The sequence below is a fragment of the Prunus mume genome, linkage group LG4 (assembly GCF_029339155.1).
Source record: "Prunus mume cultivar Tortuosa linkage group LG4, ASM2933915v1, whole genome shotgun sequence".
In the NCBI taxonomy this organism is placed as follows: domain Eukaryota; kingdom Viridiplantae; phylum Streptophyta; class Magnoliopsida; order Rosales; family Rosaceae; genus Prunus; species Prunus mume.
In genome coordinates, this window is record NC_142701.1 from 21299640 (window position 1) to 21317592 (window position 17953).

The following is a 17953-nucleotide window of genomic DNA, read 5'->3' on the forward strand; positions in this document are numbered from 1 at the left end:
AACCGTAGTGTGAAGGCAACAAGATAATTATTGGACACAACAAACACAGTGACACAAGTAAACAACGTTGTCAACAAACACAGTGGCCCCATTGATTGTCAATGAAACGTAGACTAGACCTCAATATATAGCTTGTCATTTTTTTGGTCAAGTTCACTTTAAACAATGGATAGTAGGATGCAAGAATATATGACAAGATAGAATAATCAACTCGCTAATTAGTGAAAGATGTAGAAAAATATAAGCATAATTTGTTAAGAAGGTGCGGGAAAAATAAGCATAATGTTAGACATGTTAGAACTAATCATCCTGTTAAAGTTCAGCTTCAATCTTCAGACAGACCCCACTTGTATATTAATTTGATGTTAATTACTTTATAGTTTAGATTTATGAACCTTAGGTAAAGCCAAACGAAACATTTCATTAGAAATCAGAAGATATACTGTCTTTTCTTTACACAATTCATAAAGCATTCAAACAAAAATGTATGCCTCAAATAAAGTTAATTATAAGGGTGGTTTTATTTGAACGAAATATATATATAGAAACACACAAGTACATTGACAAAGCCAAAGACGACATCACATGACATCAGAAGACAAACATCACACCGCATAATCATGATTTTATTCCCAGGCTCTGCATTTCTTGTCAAATATTCCTCTTCCATAGGTAAACATCAAAATGTCAAGAAAGAGGGGGAATTGCATCCACACAAACGAGGCGATTGGAATGAAGGCAAGCAAACTGATTGGAATAGATACCCATGATTCTCCATCAAGCATAATAAAAAGAGTTGAAGAAAAAGCAACCATCATGGCGGCGATAGATACAAAAAGGGTGAAAAGGCCTAATAACATTTTTGTGGGCAAAGACCAAAGGAAATCGTCTTCTGCATAACGTGATGTGAGAATTCCCAAGAATATCATCACTGATGTCGTCGAAGAAAAGAGTGATATAGAATCTGAAATTAGAAAAACCTTAAAAAACTTCTTTCTTAAGAAGATGGGAAAACCTGTATCTTGATTGTTTCCACCAGGAACTGTAAATGCAGCAGCAAACATAATGGTAACAATGAGGGCACCTACGACTGTGCAAGAAGTTGCTGTCCCTTTCATTGACTCTTCTCCTTCCTTCACCAATTCTTTGTGGTTCTTGGTGAATACTTCTCGTGCTGTTATTTGCTCGGTCTTATTTCTTGCTTCCAAGTTCTGGGGGGGTAAAATACGGGCCACCTCCTACATTTCATTAAGAAAACTCGCATTACATATATAGCCTATAGGGATTGTTGAAGAATATACGAGTCCCACATCGGAAACCTAACAAAATAGAAAGTCCCATATAATAAATGGTTCCACTCCTAATAACATCAAGGCCTTTTTGAAATCTTTACAGGGATATGTAACAAAGTAATTATCTAAGGTTACATTTATGTAATAAAGTGAGAAAATCTGACCTTAAACCATTGTAGCTCTCTTTGCATTTGCAAAGCTGCACCTTGAATATGATTAAGATGGGCAGATAAACTCCCTGCTGCATGTAGGATAGTATTGGCAGACACATCTGCAATCATTAAGATAGCATTCCTATCATATTCACTGAGCCCATATATAAGATTAAAAACTTTTTCTTGACGACATTTGACGGCGTAATGAAACATTGATCTGCCTTTTTCATCCAACTGCACTAGTGTGAATTTTGGATTCGCCTTACACATCTCCTTAATAAACTCTACTTGTCCTCCTTCTACAGCTCGGATGATTGCCTTTTGCACGAAGGCAACTTGCTTCGAGTCAAGATTTGTACATTTTGCCACCTCACACAGGAGCGGTAGAATTTGAAGAATTCGGTCATGGTGCAATCTCATTTCATACAAGTCATGGATTCCTAGGTTAACAGTGAAAACAATATGAATCTACAACGTATTACAAAAGTGAGAATTAAACCAAGAATCAATAATGTGGATGGATGTAGCTAGCGTACCTAACAGTTTGAGAAGATTCTTAACAACTCCTTGGAAGAAACCTGTAACTGCATTGCGAAATCCGTAGATGTTGGCTAAACCAAAACAAAAAGGAAAGAAAAACATACAAAATATTTATAGAACTTTTTTACTTCGACTGCCATACTCTATTTATATATGATGAACATTTTGAACACAGTGTACATGAATACCATCAAGCTTTGCCTTAGAAGGATACGTTATATAAAATATTACATGTGTTTTTTTTTTCCATTACTTTATATAAAATATAACAAAGGATGCAATATTGAAAACCAGGAAATACCTGAGGAAATGAGATCCCTTCTATTTCTTTTGTCATCTTCTAGTTCTTCCAAATTTACACAAACATCTGGGTTGCTAGGAGCAGGTTGAGGTTGTTGTACGTGTATATCTAAAGAGAAAGCAACACAATCCAATCAATACATTTTCCTACTTTGTCTGAAGTAGTATTATTCTATTTCCATATAATGATATATATACATATGTGTGTGTGCGTGCGCATGCGAGCGAATTCAGACACTGTCTTGTGAACAATGAAAGCTAATGAATATGCACTTGCACTTCTTCATATATACATAATAAATCAAATTAGAAGGAAACAGAAAAAATAGAAAGCTCTTGTAAAGTTCATTTCATATTAATGCAATTAACATCTTCTTTTTTTTTTTTTCAGTCTCAATTCGATTATCCTTGCAATAGAAAAGAAATCAAATCAGGCATATATATTTAGTTGGTACATCTCACTTTACATATAACTTTAACATGAAAAATTTAGTTTGATACTACGAAGAGAAGAGGGACGAGAGAAGAGAGAAGAGAGTACAAAATACTCACTGTTATAAATCCAGCGTTGCCAAAATCTTAGGGGAACCCCACTTGGAAATGCGGAACGAGAACGAGTCAGTGCAATTAGAGGGGAGTGGCCGGGCGAGTAGTTTTCAGTAAGGGCCAAGTTTGGGTACTTCGGAAGTAAATCCCATCCAATATCTATAGTATAGTTGGTTCATCATATAAGCAGCCACAGATCAACACATACTATAATTGGTTATTTATATACATATATATTTGAAAATGATGTCAAAATTACCAAATTTATTTCTGTGGACAAAGCAATAGGAAATAAGTTGAGCACCATCGCGGCCGTTATTGTCTTGAGTCAAAACATGGATTGGAGTGCGAGAATAGAGAAAGCGAGCTATTTCCCAGTGGCCCAAAACACAAGCGAATAAAACTGGAGTCATACTGTCTGCGGCGGTAAAACGCATGGTAACTAAACGCTCGTTCTTTCTAACCATGCTGGCAACTGTTGGAGCAATTCCTTTATGCAAAGCGTAGAAAAAAGCTGTGCAACCAAGGTCATCTTTAATTTCCAAGTCCTGTTTTGTCATCAGCTTCAACAACTCTTCCACAATGTGTAACTGCTTCCACTCGATTGCCTCGTGAAGAGCTGTCCCACCGTGTGATGAACCTCTATGTGTTAGTGACTCGCGGTCTCGATCAATATACTCCTTTGCAGCATTCCAATCACCAGACTTCAAACTTTCGTACAAACAACCATGGTTCACATTCACAACGCTCTCATCATTATTATTATGCCGTCCTGTTTCTTAGCAAACATAAAAATAAAAATTATGCCATCCTGTTTAAATTATATATATCAAAACATATTTCTATAAAATAAAATAAAAAGACCCCTTTCCCGTTGTCTCTCATTTATCATTCCTTATTTTGACAAAGAGATATATGTGGCATCAGTTTCACAGCTAGACTTTACTTGCGTACCCGTGGTATGTCTGTATTACTTAATAATTTCTCCCGCATATACAATAACAAATAAACTTGAGAAGAATAAATGAAATACACCACCCCAGTAAATTAAAGGAGCTGATTTTCACGCTCCCTTTTGCTTTTTAATACTTTTTAATTAATTTTGTTCGTTTTTGTTCTTTATCTTTCCTATTTTATCTTTAACCTACAATTCTCTTTAATAAACATGTACAATCACTTACTAATATTATGAAAGAATAAAAATATGAGACTATTATGCATACTTTGCTCTCTGCATATCTAAGCTGCTAATGATAGTTTGGTTAGTAGCATTCTTTTGTTATGCTACCATATTTATATGTTAGCCCAGAAAAATTATTATCTATTAACTACAACAAAGATAAATAGTACTCACATACTTGGTAAAAAAACTAAGAATTTGGCGTACAAATACTCACATTTCTATCCATTTTCCTTTTTCTTTTCTTTTTTTGTTTTATCAAAACCTTAATGTAGGGTAAGGGTAGAATAGGAAAGAGAAAGAAAAAAAAAGAACAATATTGATTAAAAAGTAATAAAAAGCAAAAGGGAGTATAAGTGGAGAAAAATAGAGTGGGAAAATCACCTCCCTTTAATGCCCAGATATATACTCTGAAAAATAAAAATAAAAAGAATGCCACACCCAAAAAATTAAAATTAAACAAATATCGCACAATATTATATATTATTATACCTATTTTGTGAGCACGGTTGACTGGAGAATGAAAACTAGTAAACCAAAATAAAAGAAGAACAGAAGGCAACAGAAAATAAAAGAAAAGAATCCAACAAACAAACCTCAAAATTCAAAACTGAAAAAACCCACCGTAGAAATAAAACCAGCAATATACATGCAGTAATTAAGGAGTCCATAAAATTAATTGCTGCTGGAGGTAAAACCGGCATTATGAAATTTTGAGGATGAGACCCAAAACAATCATCAGTTGCGGAGGGTAACATATAAATATATTTATAATAATAAATAAATAAATCTTTCAACCTTAACACCATGCATGAAAAAGAAAATATGAAGTCCAGTATGAGTATACCTTCTTCAGAATCAGAAGGCTTCAGCTTTTCAGCCAACACATCCCAGGCAGCTTTGGCTGTGGTAATGCCCTTGATTATAGGGCAAGTATCATCCCCGCAACACGTCCGGATTGCAAGTAAAGCCTTGGCATTATTCTTCCTCCAAGCCCTAAACTCAGCCTCACCATCTTCTGGTGTTGGTGGTTCAGTGGCTACTTCTACAACGTCCCAAACATCTTTAGCTAACAGGTACAATTTCACCTGGAAACTCCAATCTTCATAGTTATGACGGTTAAGAAGTTGAAGATTAGCAATCGGGGAAACTGTAGCTGCCATGTTCAATCTGCGGAGCTTGAAGCTAGCTTGTAAATTCCCACTATGTGCACATGGATATAGGCAAACTCACTTCTGATTTATAGATAACAAATCAGCGAAGACCAAAAAGAAGCTAACAAATCACCAATTAAAAAAGACTTTGGCAAAAGACTTGGAAAAAGTCTTCGCAATTAAAAAATATAAGTAAATTTGGCTTACACCCTTTAAATTCAATTTGCCATATCTAAAACCCTTCACTTTTTGTTCATATAAATAATACCCAATTTGTATAAGTAAAAACCCATGACTAGGATCCAACTCAGCAAGTTACCTAATTAAGCATAAAATCTGATTTATTGTACTTTTCAAATTCCAAAAATACCCCCAACTAAGCCATTATTGCATTTTGTATATTAATGTAGGAATCAATATGGAAACAGTTTTTAATTGGATTGTATATAATGACAGATGTTGAATTTGGAAATATCTCCAAATGATTGTAATAGATGTAGGAATTAATTTTGGAACATTTTAAAAAAAAATTAACAATAAATTCAAATTTGGGTAATTGGTTTGTTTAATAAAATGTTTATGTTATTTTCTTTTTATGAATTATACATGACTAATAATCCACTTTATAATTATTTATGAATAAAATTGTACATACTAATTATGTTGAAAAAATAATGTACCTATTTGTTTTATGAAAAATATAATTTACCTAGTATGAAAAGTGTACATAATTATCTATTCCAATATACACTGCATTAATTTTAATGTACTTACAATTAGGATTTAGGTATTATATGTCATCCAATGTACCTACCATTTGAATAATATACCTACTACGAATAAAGTACCTATTATTTATCTAAATAATGTACCTATTTTCTACTATAAATAATATAGCCTTTTTTCTCTGAATAAAGTACCTATTATTTGTTTTATCAAACGTAATTTTTTTAAATGAACCTATTTTCTCTCTCCAAATAACTTACCAATTTTTTTCCTCTAATAATGTACCTATCTTTCCTCTTCAAATAATGTACCTATATTTTATAGAAATTATTGTGTACCTATTTTTAATTATGAAAAATATACGTAATTACAAAGTAACTGACTTTTTTTTTTTTGGGTAAATAATATACCTATATTTTATATGTATATATTTATATTATATTTTTCATAGGTACATTATTGGATATGTAATTTACAGATTTTTTTTTTTGTTTGCAATTTTAGGGGGCGAGATGTGAGAGGGAATGACAACTAAAAGAAATGGGGTGATTGATATGCTATTAATAGGGAGTATATTAATTACAATTATGGCAGTTAATGAAATACTTGAAATAAATTATAAATAAAATATGAAGTTTAGTGGCAACGATGTAAAAACATAGAAATACTACGACCTCTTATATCCTACTGGTCATTTAAATTTGAATTTGGGTTTTCAACATAGTTATATAGATATATGGGTTTGTGTCTAGGGGATATCAGTTGTATGGGCTTATATTGGAGTCTCTCTAAAAAATAAAAGAAGCATGTAAAGTCAGGCACGAGCCTGGCGCGAACCCAAAAATTTCGGACCGGCCCTGCTCGATCACGAACCCCAAGGAAGGAGCATAACATTATTGATTAAAAAGTATAATTAGACCGAACCAAACAAACTGCTTTGAGGTAATTTTCCCTTCTAAATATTATCAATTCAACCCCTTGTGCTTTGAAAAAACTAAAATACATAATTGAAGTAGATAAGGGTTAATAAAAATGGTATGGATTTCACTCCACCAAAATGCAAATAATTATGTCAAATAATTTATTCTTCAAAATTTAGAAAATCTTTTCTTTTGTAAGTCAATTAGTTTACACCATTTACTCGAGTATATAAGGTCTAATATTCGATTTTCCCATCTCACAATACCACTTGTAAAAAAAGAGAAGGGAATTAACCCCCTTGGGGAAAAATGACCATTATAACTTATCCTTGTATCAACCTATCTGATCTTTCATGCATAAGTAGTTCGTTTCTAACATTTGAAAAGAAATATATAATGATGTTTGTATAATGGTATTTATGTCAATAATTGCGTAGAATAATAATAAAAGGATACGAACAACACGACAACAAGATAAGCTTTGAGTAAATAATAACCTTCCAAACCAATAAATAGAATAAACCAATACAGAAATAATTTGATTTAGTTCGGTCTAATTATATTTGGACCGGCCCTGACATCAAAAATAATTTTTTTTTTAGTGTCAAACAGAAAAGAAATATAAAAATGTTGCGCATGTTGCTCAAATTCAATTGAAATGTACAAGTGTGAATCATCTTGTTTCATTTACAGCCAATTTTACAGGTTGTATGTGTTGGAGGAGTCAAGATGTGCGGCCGAAAAAGAGGAGGGAAATGGAGCTGCACATGCTTTCGGCGCCTTCGGTTTCCTCCTTGCTGTTTCTTTCATTGACTTTTCGCCCTCTTTCACCAATTCCTTGTGCTTCTTGGTAAATAGGGCCCTTGGTGTCATACGATCTGTCAGATTTTTAGTCTCACGATGTACAGGATCTACAATACTCTCCAATTCCTGCAGTTCATCCCGCAAAAACTTAGAATTCTTACAAATCATTGAACATTTGCGCTTTGAGATTCTGGTAACCAAACGCATCTGAGTTACGTAAGATGTTAGTGACAGTAATTAAATAAAAAGAGCTTATGATTGATTTCTTCTTCAATTTCGGGTTTTCCCATTTTGCCAAAACAGAGGCAAGTTTTAAAATAGTGTTGAAAAGGTTACAAGGCACTAAGCACTTCTTGGACCTATCATACAATGTGATCGTTAATTTTTTCCGTTCCTTTCCATGTATCAATATTACATAAAATAAGTCAAATAATAATTCGATTAATCATTTAATAGTACTCAACTAATATATGAACACAATGTTTTGTATAAAAACATTAAAATGATTTTGATTACATTAAAAGGACTAAACGCTTTCCTATTTGAACAACTTTTTGCAAGTATAATCTTTGAATGGGAACTAAAAAATAGACGATTTGGATTATGAGATAGTATTGTGTAGGGGTCTAAAAGAGTGATTAGCATTGTACTAACGGATTTAACTAATTATTGTTTGAGGACTCCTATATAAATTTATTGTTACTAGCCACTCGAGATGTGGTCTCCCACAATATGAATTTTTTTTATTGAGTGAAGAAACTAATGATGTGGGCGTGTAATTTTGTTTTTGTTTCTTGTTTTTTGTTTTACTATGTTCTACCCTTAGGTGCCCTTAGGTATTCTATCCCTATAGTCATAACCTAAACTTGCTACCTTCCTAATTATAGTCAAGTAAAAGAGTAATAGAATACCAAAATTATAATACTACAAGCACATCTAAAAGAAGAAGCCAAAACTTGCATACCCACTAAAGTAATAAAGAGTCTTAGAAACCTTATCGCCAAAAATAACCTTAAAGCAGAAAATGTGAGTTTTTATCATTAGGTTAGCACATAGGGTAATATGCAGGTACGTATATACATATGCGGAAAATTTCTAACCTTGAACCATTGTCGTTCTCTTTGCATCTGTAAAGCCGCACCTCGAATATGATTAATCTGTGTGTGCTGAGAAAAATTTCCCACCAAATGCAGCACATTATTATTTTCACAATTATCTTTTTTACATAGTATTTCTTGTTGGTCATGTTTATCAAACTTATATATGAGGCTAAAAGTTTTTTCTTGACGGTGCTCAACGGCAAGTTGAAACACGGTGCTTTCTAGGTGTTAAAATTTTGATGTCGTTAACAATAACCAAATGGCACTCCTGACAACGTACGTGGGCAAATGAGGCAAATGAGATGCCTTTGATTTGCTTGATCGCCTTCTAGTTTTTGAGCATTAGTACGACCATCGTTAAAGGCATCGATAGTAGGTTCTTTTTCAGTATCGATAGTAGGAGTAGGTGGTACATGCATACCTATTAAGATAAAAACACGACACAATAAAATTGACACTCTTATGAAGATCTGAAGTAGAACAAATTTGGATACTTTGGGAACAATAATCATGTCAGAGTCAATATATATCTTTTGATCTATTAGAGTTTGTTTTTCTTCGGTTTAGTGTATTATTGCAATGATCCCACAATCACAGAAGTCTAAAGAAATTTGTTTGGGTTACTTAAGAAAAAAAAACACACATATAGATATGCCAGTAAAACACGAGTGGAGAAAAAGAATATAGACCTTCCCGTAAAAGAAGTGGAAGAGCTGAAAAGAGAGTAAATCTTATTAGAAAACGTAAGAAAGAATTTGAGCTTTCTTATTACTAACCGTCATAAATCCATCGCTCCCAGAATTTGAGCTTGCTTGCACTTAATAAAAAAGAAGGCATACCAGCCAAAAGCGAAAAAAGGCTTACTTTAGATCTGTTTTCAGTAAAAGCCGCCTTCGGATGACGTTGAACTAAATCCAACAGAATATCTGTATAGCGGAGTGAAAAAAAACAATATAATTATGTGGAAAAAGATTTGTAAAAAATAATAAATTGTACGGGAACATATTGAAGTTACCGCTAGTAATTAATTATTTAATAATTGCTTTGGTTTTGGGTAAAGAGGAGAGCTAAAGTGCAGCACAAACACAAGGTTATTTATACCTACCGAATCGGCTTTTCATCACACACGCAGACATAACTACACCGGCATAGGCACGGTCCTCCAGAGTTTCCAGTGGAGAGGCAGAATAGAGATACTGAGACATTGCTACCCTTCCTTCTATAGTCGCCAAGACAAATGGAATTGCAATTTCATCATTGTTAAAACGAATGCTAAGTAATTTCTTGTTCTTTTCAACCACGCACTTAACTATTTCATGGGAATCTCCTCGATGTAATACAGCTAAATGTAGAGCTGTTCGACCCATAGAGTCTAGTATTTCTAAGTCTTCCTCGCTCATTAGCTACACCAACTCTTTTGCAATTTCAAACCTCCCGTTTGAGACTATACGAAGTGAGGAGCTGTCCCATTTTCGAATTGTTCAAAGGTTGCATTTAGTTTCTCAGGATGTTGCCTAACATACTCCATGGCAGCATCCCAATCATTTTCTAACAAAGTTTGGAAGAAAGGCATGTACAAGTCATTGGCATCGCCTTTGGTCCTACGAAAGTTTATGATTTAATATTACATATCATTTTGATTTGGATTTAGCATATGTGTTAAACTATGATTTGTAAAAAAAAAAAATGAAAGGCCAAATAGTGTTTCTTTTAACTAATATTGACTAGAAGCCTCTATGAGAATTAAGACACAATACCTTCAACTCGAACTTCGATTGTAGAGTCTTCCTCCACACCAGCATCACCACTGACTAGGGTGTGGTTGGTGTAAAGTTCAGATTCCTCATCTGAAAAGTGGAATGCTTGATGTTAACATTTACGAAATTTTTGTGATTTCTGATACATGAAAGTCTATATTTATTTATTTTATTTTTGTACAAATGATATTGGAGGAGGCCCATGGATAAATGCTATTAATTACTGCTTGAGCTACTATCCCCCTTCCTTTCAGAAAGAAACTAATTAACATGTCTTTTGATCTATCAATATATCCCTAATCCAGTTTGGTTCATCAAATCATGGTACTAACTGATCCTACAGGCTTGCAGTAATTTCAGCTTCTTTTTTTTTAATTCCTCATAATACTGAAAATATGTACCTACGTACCTGTGGTTTTTGATGCTTCAGCTGGCTTCAACTTTGTTGCCAAAGTATTCCAGGCAACGTTGGCCACGTAGATGCCCCGAATTAAAGAATAAGTATCATCCCCACAAGAACTCTGAATTACATGTAAAGCCTTGGCATTAAGTCTGCTCCAAACCTTAAATTCAGCGTCTCGTCTTGGAGGTTGATTGGTGTCATTGGCATTAAGTTTGTTTATAATCAGCAATTAAAAAGGACTTGGCAAAAGACCAAGAAGATGCTCATTAGATCGTGGTCCCACTTAGTTTGGCACTATACCTGAAAGAACTAGTCACTCATGAAATTCTCTGCAAGCTTTTATGAAGCCCGACCTAATAATTTACCGATGTGGGACTCAATATGCTAGCACACCTTGGAATTGTTGCTTAGAGATTCTTTGGAATCTACCATTGTAAAGTTAGTATGAAAAAGGGGACGGCGTCCTTTATAAAATTCTAATTGATGTGGATAGTTTACCAACCTCAACACTCTAACGTGATACAATTATCATATCCTAATCTTAACCTATTAGGATTAGCTCAAGATATATGGAATTAATGGAGTAAGTGATGATATATTAATATTCTAAATTCAAATCTACCTGTAAAAAATATTTTAAATACATAGACAACAAATGTACAATTTTGTTTAGTCTTTTAAAAATGAACGATGAGTAGTGTGCATCAATTATTAATGGAGTAGTCTTTTAAACACATAGCTCAAGATATATGGAATTAATGGAGTAAGGTGCATCAATTATTCTTTGAGTAGTGCTATCTTCCATCTATGATCTGACATAAAAATGAACGATGCAATGAAACGTCAGTTTTACAAGTGGCTTGGATTAATAATTCGGAGTAATGTGAGATGTACCATAATTTGATATCACATGATGTAGCGTATCTCATAATTTAATTTTATTATCTATTTTAATTCATTAATTATCATAGTAATTCAAAAATCCGTAAGTCTCACCATTGAAACCTAACCAATGAAGGAGGTTTAGGGATTTGGAGCAGGAGGCCTTGATTTGTGGGCTCCGGGAAGATGGTTGTGCTGACGATCGGTAGACATGGCGGTTCGGAGGGAGGTCAGAGGAGGGGATGTGTGGTGGCTGAGCGGTGGTGGGTAGTGGTGTCTGCGAGGGGGATGCTCTGTCAAATTTGCTGTGCATGTGTTTTGTTGATGCTCCTTTTCGGGAGGTCAACTTAGAGAGAGGGGGTTGTCTTTAGCAAGAGAAGGGCCTGGGCCTTCGGTAGGGAGCTAGCCTGCAAAAGACAAAAATAGGAGAAGCAATCGTAAGCTTCGGACACCGGTGTGGTGCCGGCCGAAGGCTCTCCGATGCCTGAGTCAGCTAGGGTGAGTGATTATTGCAAAGTAGCGTAATAGTGGGAGAGAGAAGTTACATTTTCTTGGTTACTGTTCCTATTTATAGGGAAGTAAAGGTAGGAGGTTTGCACAAAGTTCCGATGTGGGACTTTGTGCAAGTTGCTGTGATGATGACACGTGTCTCCGTGGTTTTAGGTTTGGCAGTTCGGAGCTTCGGCAGGTGGTTGTCCCTTCGGAAGAGCATCTCCCTTTGGCAGGGAGGAAGACATGTCTACCTTGGTGCTCAATCACGCTTGGTTAATTATGGTGTAAACAGTAGTCCCCCAAGTTGTCAATCGAGAAGTGGCTTCTGGTTTGGGAACTTGTGAAGAGGTTGTGTATTTCAACCAAGCGTGTCACGTGGCGGGTGCGAAGGTAGTCCCTAGTCCCAAAGTTTGAAAACTAGAAGACACCGGTCATGGGGTGCCGAAGGTGGCTGCCGAAGATAGCCTTCGAAGGTAAGGTATGACGACGTCACAGTACCTTCCGAAGGAAGATGTGACGCCACCGCGCGTCGCGAGGTCTTGCACGCCTGGAAGGAGCCGAAGGAAGGTGTGGCGTCATCATGCCTTCCGAAGCGAAGGTGTGGACGTCACCGCGTGTTGCGAGGGTCCTTCCATGCTTCGGAAGGAGCCTTCCGAAGGAAGGTGTGGCGTCATCATGCCTTCCGAAGGAAGGTGTGGCGTCACCGCGCGTTTGCGAGGGTCCTTGCACGCTTCGGAAGGGAGCCCGCCGAAGGAAGGTGGCGTCATCATGCCTTCGAAGGGAAGGTGTGGCGTCACCGCGCGTGTCGCGAGGGTCTCTTGCGCCTTGGAAGGAGCCCTGCCGAAGGAAGGTGTGGCGTCATCATGCCTTCCGAAGGAAGGTGTGGCGTCACCGCGTGTCGCGAGGGTCTTTGCACGCGGCGGAGCGCCGAAGGAAGGTGTGACGCCATCATCGCCTTCCGGAGGAAGGTGTGGCGTCACCGCGTGTTGTGAGGTCCTTCCACGGCCCGGGAAGGAGCCCGCCGAAGGAAGGTGTGACGCGTCACCATGCCTTCCGAAGGAAGGTGTGGCGTCACCGGCGTGTCGCGAGGATCCTTCCACGCTTGGAAGAGCCTCCGAAGGAAGGTGTGACGCGTCATCATGCCTTCGGGAAGGTGTGACGTCACCGCGTGTCGCGAGGATCCTTCCCGCCGGAAGGAGCCTTGAAGGAAGGTGTGACGCCATCATGCCTTCCGGCGGGAAGGTGTGACGTCACGCGCGTGTCGCGAGGATCTTCCACGCCGGGCGAGCCTTCCGAAGGTGTGACGCCATCATGCCTTCCGCGGGAAGGTGTGCGCCACCGCTGTCGCGAGGGTCCTTCCACGCTTGGAAGGAGCCTCCGAAGGAAGGTGTGGACGCCATCATGCCTTCCGGCGGAAGGTGTGGCGCACCGCGCGGTCGCGAGGGGTCTTGCACGCCGGAAGGAGCCCGCCAAGGGAAGGTGTGCGTCACCGCGCGGTCGCGAGGGTCTGCGACGCGGAAGGAGCCCGCCAAGGTGTGACGTCGTCATGCCTTCCGGCGGGAAGGTGAAGTGGAAACGTCTGGAGCGTGGAAATCGAGGCGTCCCAACGGTACGATGAGTTATTGCTTGGAGCAAGAATTGAAGGGTCCTTCATATGCCTTTAAAAGGGTGAGGAGGGCTGAAGGAGTGAGCACTTGAGATTTTTCGAAAGATTTTCGTAAACGAGAGGGGCGATTTCCGATAGGATTGAGTAGGGCGGAGCGATTTCGCGAGACGGGAAAAGGTGTTTTTGGGAGCCAGGCGATTTCCGGCAACCGTGGACGGTGGAGATAACAAGGTATGCCTTGTGCTTATTCTCCCCTTCTAGATTGAAATGCCTCTTTTGTTTGAGTTTTGCATGAATGTGATATGAACGTAGATGAACTGTCATGAACATACTAAGAACATGCCTAGGCTCCTGTTTTCAATCTTCGCATGCCCCTTAGTTTCCCTTTTTGTGTTTGTAGATGTCTGATCATTCTGAAAGAGAAAGTCAAAGCTCCCGAAGTCCCCATGCTTTTGGGGAAGAGTTGGAGAGTGAGAGCCTTAATGAGGACTTGGGTACTGGTGGGGAAAGTACTGAGTCCGAAAATGTGGTGGAAGGGCGATAGCGGAGGGAAATAGGGTTGGAGGGGAAGAGCAGTCGAGGAGTTCTGGAGGGGAAGCTTATAGGGAGATGCAGAGGAACTATGTGGCCCTAGAAGCTTGTGCAAACAGTCAGATAACCCACCGAGGCTAGTGGAAGTGGGCGGGGGGGCCGTGGTGTGGTACTGTGGTAGTGGCATCTGCTGATGTGGGTGTCCCTTAGGGGTGCCACTACCGAAGAAAAATATGATGAGTTTGTATGATCTAGAGTCATTGAAGGCAGACTATGCGGTACCTGATTGTGTGGGTTTGAGGTTGCCCATACCTACCGGCGGCTAGGTACCCTCCCGAGGGTTGTGTTATGGTGTTCTCGGCGATGTATAAATATGGGCTGAGGTTACCATTGCATCCTTGGGTGCAAATGATGCTTTCCAGGTTGGGCTATGCCTGGCGATAACCCCAACTTCGTGTATCGCACGGGTGTACATAGCATGGTGGTTGGCGAAATGGGGAGCCCACCTTCGCATCATGCGCTCTGTCCGAGCAACATGGCAATTTTGGCTGGGTGCAGGTCAACTGCCGAAAGGCGAAGGAGAGGGGATATTTTATAGGGCAACCACCATCGTCGCAGAAGACGTGGCGAAACCGATGGTTCTTTGCCTTTGGTGATTGGGAGTGCTGGCCTGGGACGACTGTCAGCAAACATGTGCCTACCCATTTTCAATCTATAGGTCTTGGGTCATCACTCATGTCTTTGTGTTTAAATGTGTTGGTATGAATATGTATTGTTGTCTGAGGCTTGTGAGAACTAACGCCTTTGTCCATGTGCAGGTTCTGTGAAGTGTAGGCCAGTGTCTAGGGAGGAGGAGGAAGAGATAGAGTGGTGAGGAGACAGTGCCTCAGGAGGCGCGTGAGCTGAAGAATATTGTGACCCCAGCCCTTCTTCTACAGTCGGGGTTGCTTCAAGGAAGTAAGTATTAGCCCTCCCACTCCTTGTTATGTGTATGATGTTGTAAAGCTTCTCACCCGGCTTAGCCGGTGTTGTTTTTCAGTGGCTGAGGTACCGAAGAAGGTGGTGACCGTGGTTGAGACGTCACCGAAGGTGATGGTGGATGAGGAGGAGAAGCAACGAAAGTTGCGAGAGAGAAGAGAGAGGGATAGGGCCAATAGGGCCAAGAAGCAAAGGGGCGCCCAAGATCGCTGAAGGGACAGACAGCCCGGCCGAAGCGGCCTCGGCCGGAGGAGGACGCACCGGTTGGCGGAGCGAGAAGAAACGGAGGGACTTGAGTCCTCGATTCATGATGTCATGGGTGGGACTGTCTGCCGCCATTTGACCTAGATCCCACCCAGCTGCCGAGATGGAGGAGCTATTCCTGCAGTACCGAGGATGTAGACTTTGCCTCGGTTCGTCGGGAGGCGAAGGAGGTAACCCGCCATGCATCGCCGGGAAGTGCCTCTTGTCAACGCCTTCCTGACCTGGGGTAAAGATTGATGCGGGGGAGCTCGCTCGGACCAAGGCCACGGACTTCTCCGATCGGATCCAGAAGACGGTGCTCTCGGCCGCCAATGTAAGTGTTCTTGTGCCTTTGACTCTCTAATCAGTGCAATTATGATATGCTTATGATCACACCTTTTTGCAGGCCTTTGGGGATATGTACCTTACCCTAGCCAGGGCGAGAGAGGGAGGTGGACTTGGCTAGGCGCCATTCGAGACAGCCAAGGCTGCTACACGAGGCCCAGGCCGCCATCCAGGAGAGGAATGTGCTGCGCCCAAGGTGGGGAGGTTGGAGCGGGAGCTGAAGGAGACGACTCGCGGCCATTTGGAGGCGTGGAGGAGGCTAGGCTCGAGTCCGAGAGGAGGAGGACCGAGGAGCCGAGCATAGCTCGAGGCCGTGGAGGAGTATCGTGGCTCAGCAGGTTCAAGAGCCTTGTGCCGATGCGATGGTCGAGGAGCAGTATGGGTGGGAGAAACGGTGGCGAGGTTTAATCCAGGGTTGGATATAAACTTCGACACTAGTGGTGTTCCTCCTCCCATTCCTTCCGGTCGAGAGTCATTATTTGCAGCCACGCCATCTGCCGAGGCCACGAGTCCTTCGGAGGCTGAGATGCGGGAGGTGCCGATGCTAGCGGGAGAGTCGACCGTGGATCCTGACACGGCTGCCGAGGAGGAGGCGGACGACCATGCCGATGCCTGAGGGCTTGCTTGTATTTTTGCTATGTTGCACCTTGTTTTTTTTTTTTTTTTTTAGACGTAGTCATTTGACATGTATGGATATTTCCGTGCCCTAAGGCAGGGCTATTTTGATTTTTATGATAGCTTGGTACCTGTTGATTTTAAGCACTCGCCAAGTTAAAGTAGAAATGGGGAGATGAATGCTTCCAATGGGCTGGACCACCTCACGGAGAAGCTCACTAGGGGTGTGATGCTTTCGAGCAGATGAGATGGGACACGAGCTCGTTGAAGGCCTCAAGACCAAACATCCTGACCGTGTCCACGAGGATGCGCCCACATCAAAGTTAGAAATATCGGCGCGGATAATGAGTGGATCGTCGTGGGGGAGGATAACACCGCGCTCCTCCTCCTCGCAGAAGGTAATGGGAGCCCAGCCTGATTTGTGGGTCTTGGCAAGCCACCTCGCCGCCAAGACCGTGCGCATAGGTAGAGCGGACATAATGTTTGATGGAGTTGTTGGAGGTTCCAGCCAGGGTGGGACCACCACGATAGTTGAGATCATGTTGATCTGGCGTTGGTGAGGGTTAGGTGGGGTGGGAGATTGCTCACATACTTGTCCAGTTTCCCATCGCGAATAAGTCCTTCGATGATGTTGCGCAGGGCAACACAAGATTCGGTGTCGTGTCCACCGAACTGATGAAAGCGACAGAAGACACCCGTGTTGGGCATGGGCTTCTTGCCCTGGTCGCGGGGAGGCTTGGGTATTATAGGTGCCTCGTGCACCAGGACATTTTCGTAGGTGGTGTTCAGGGTGGTGAAGACCTCGAACCTGGGCTTGGGTGAGAAGGGAAGTGGAGCCCGGCCGTCCCTGCGGGTTAGCCCCACCGGACCGTGGTGGTTGTTATGTCTACCCGCTTGTTATTGTTGAAGGTATGCCAGTTATCCTTCCGTTTGGGGTCTTGGGCACCACAGGTACTTGGGGCGGAATAGAATGTTGGGGCGGGCTGAGGTGGGTCTTGAAGCGAGTTGGGGATCGTGAAAAGATGATGTCGTGGCAGCCACGCTTGGAGTTGAAGTACTCGGCTTTGGCGTGTACCGCGGCTGCTTCATTAATTCAGATACGTGTTCCAAGGGTTCTTTGTGAACAAGGTACCGAAAGTTAGACTCTCGGAGGCCACTCTTGAAAGCACCGGCAAGACGATCATCGGTCTCAGGCGTACTCGTGGCTGAACTCGGCTGCATACTCCCGGCGGGCTCATCCTCACCTACCGAAGCATGTGGGTCGTCCGCGAGTAGAGCGATCCGGATCATGAAATGGTCAGAAAGCTGCCAGGCCCGTCAGTCAAACGTATTGATGGTGCGGGGCTCACCAGTAGAACCAATTCGTGGCCGCACGAGGGTAGAT

General features: G+C 40.8%; 1 protein-coding gene across 1 annotated transcript; it reads right to left on the reverse strand.

The window, feature by feature from the left end:
- Nucleotides 1–554: 554 nt before the first annotated feature.
- Nucleotides 555–5187, reverse strand: LOC148918143 (uncharacterized). The gene is made up of 7 exons (XM_089050497.1): nucleotides 4861–5187; nucleotides 3093–3611; nucleotides 2840–2992; nucleotides 2289–2396; nucleotides 1984–2058; nucleotides 1457–1887; nucleotides 555–1238 (listed from the first exon to the last, which is right to left on the reverse strand). Exons 1-7 carry the CDS (start codon nucleotides 5174–5176, stop codon nucleotides 627–629), a joined length of 2214 nt encoding a protein of 737 aa, XP_088906623.1. The 5' UTR covers nucleotides 5177–5187; the 3' UTR covers nucleotides 555–626.
- Between the last annotated feature and the right edge of the window lie 12766 nt (nucleotides 5188–17953).

What these genes read in the sequence shown, in the direction of transcription:
- LOC148918143 (XM_089050497.1), bottom strand. Translation starts at nt 5,176, where the DNA reads ATGGCAGCTACAGTTTCCCCGATTGCTAATCTTCAACTTCTTAACCGT. An exon ending in TGTCCACAGAAATAAATTTG is followed by an intron (nt 2,993 to 3,092) that starts GTAATTTTGACA and finishes ACTATACTATAG; the next exon opens with ATATTGGATGGGATTTACTT. An exon ending in GAGAGCTACAATGGTTTAAG is followed by an intron (nt 1,239 to 1,456) that starts GTCAGATTTTCT and finishes AATGAAATGTAG; the next exon opens with GAGGTGGCCCGTATTTTACC.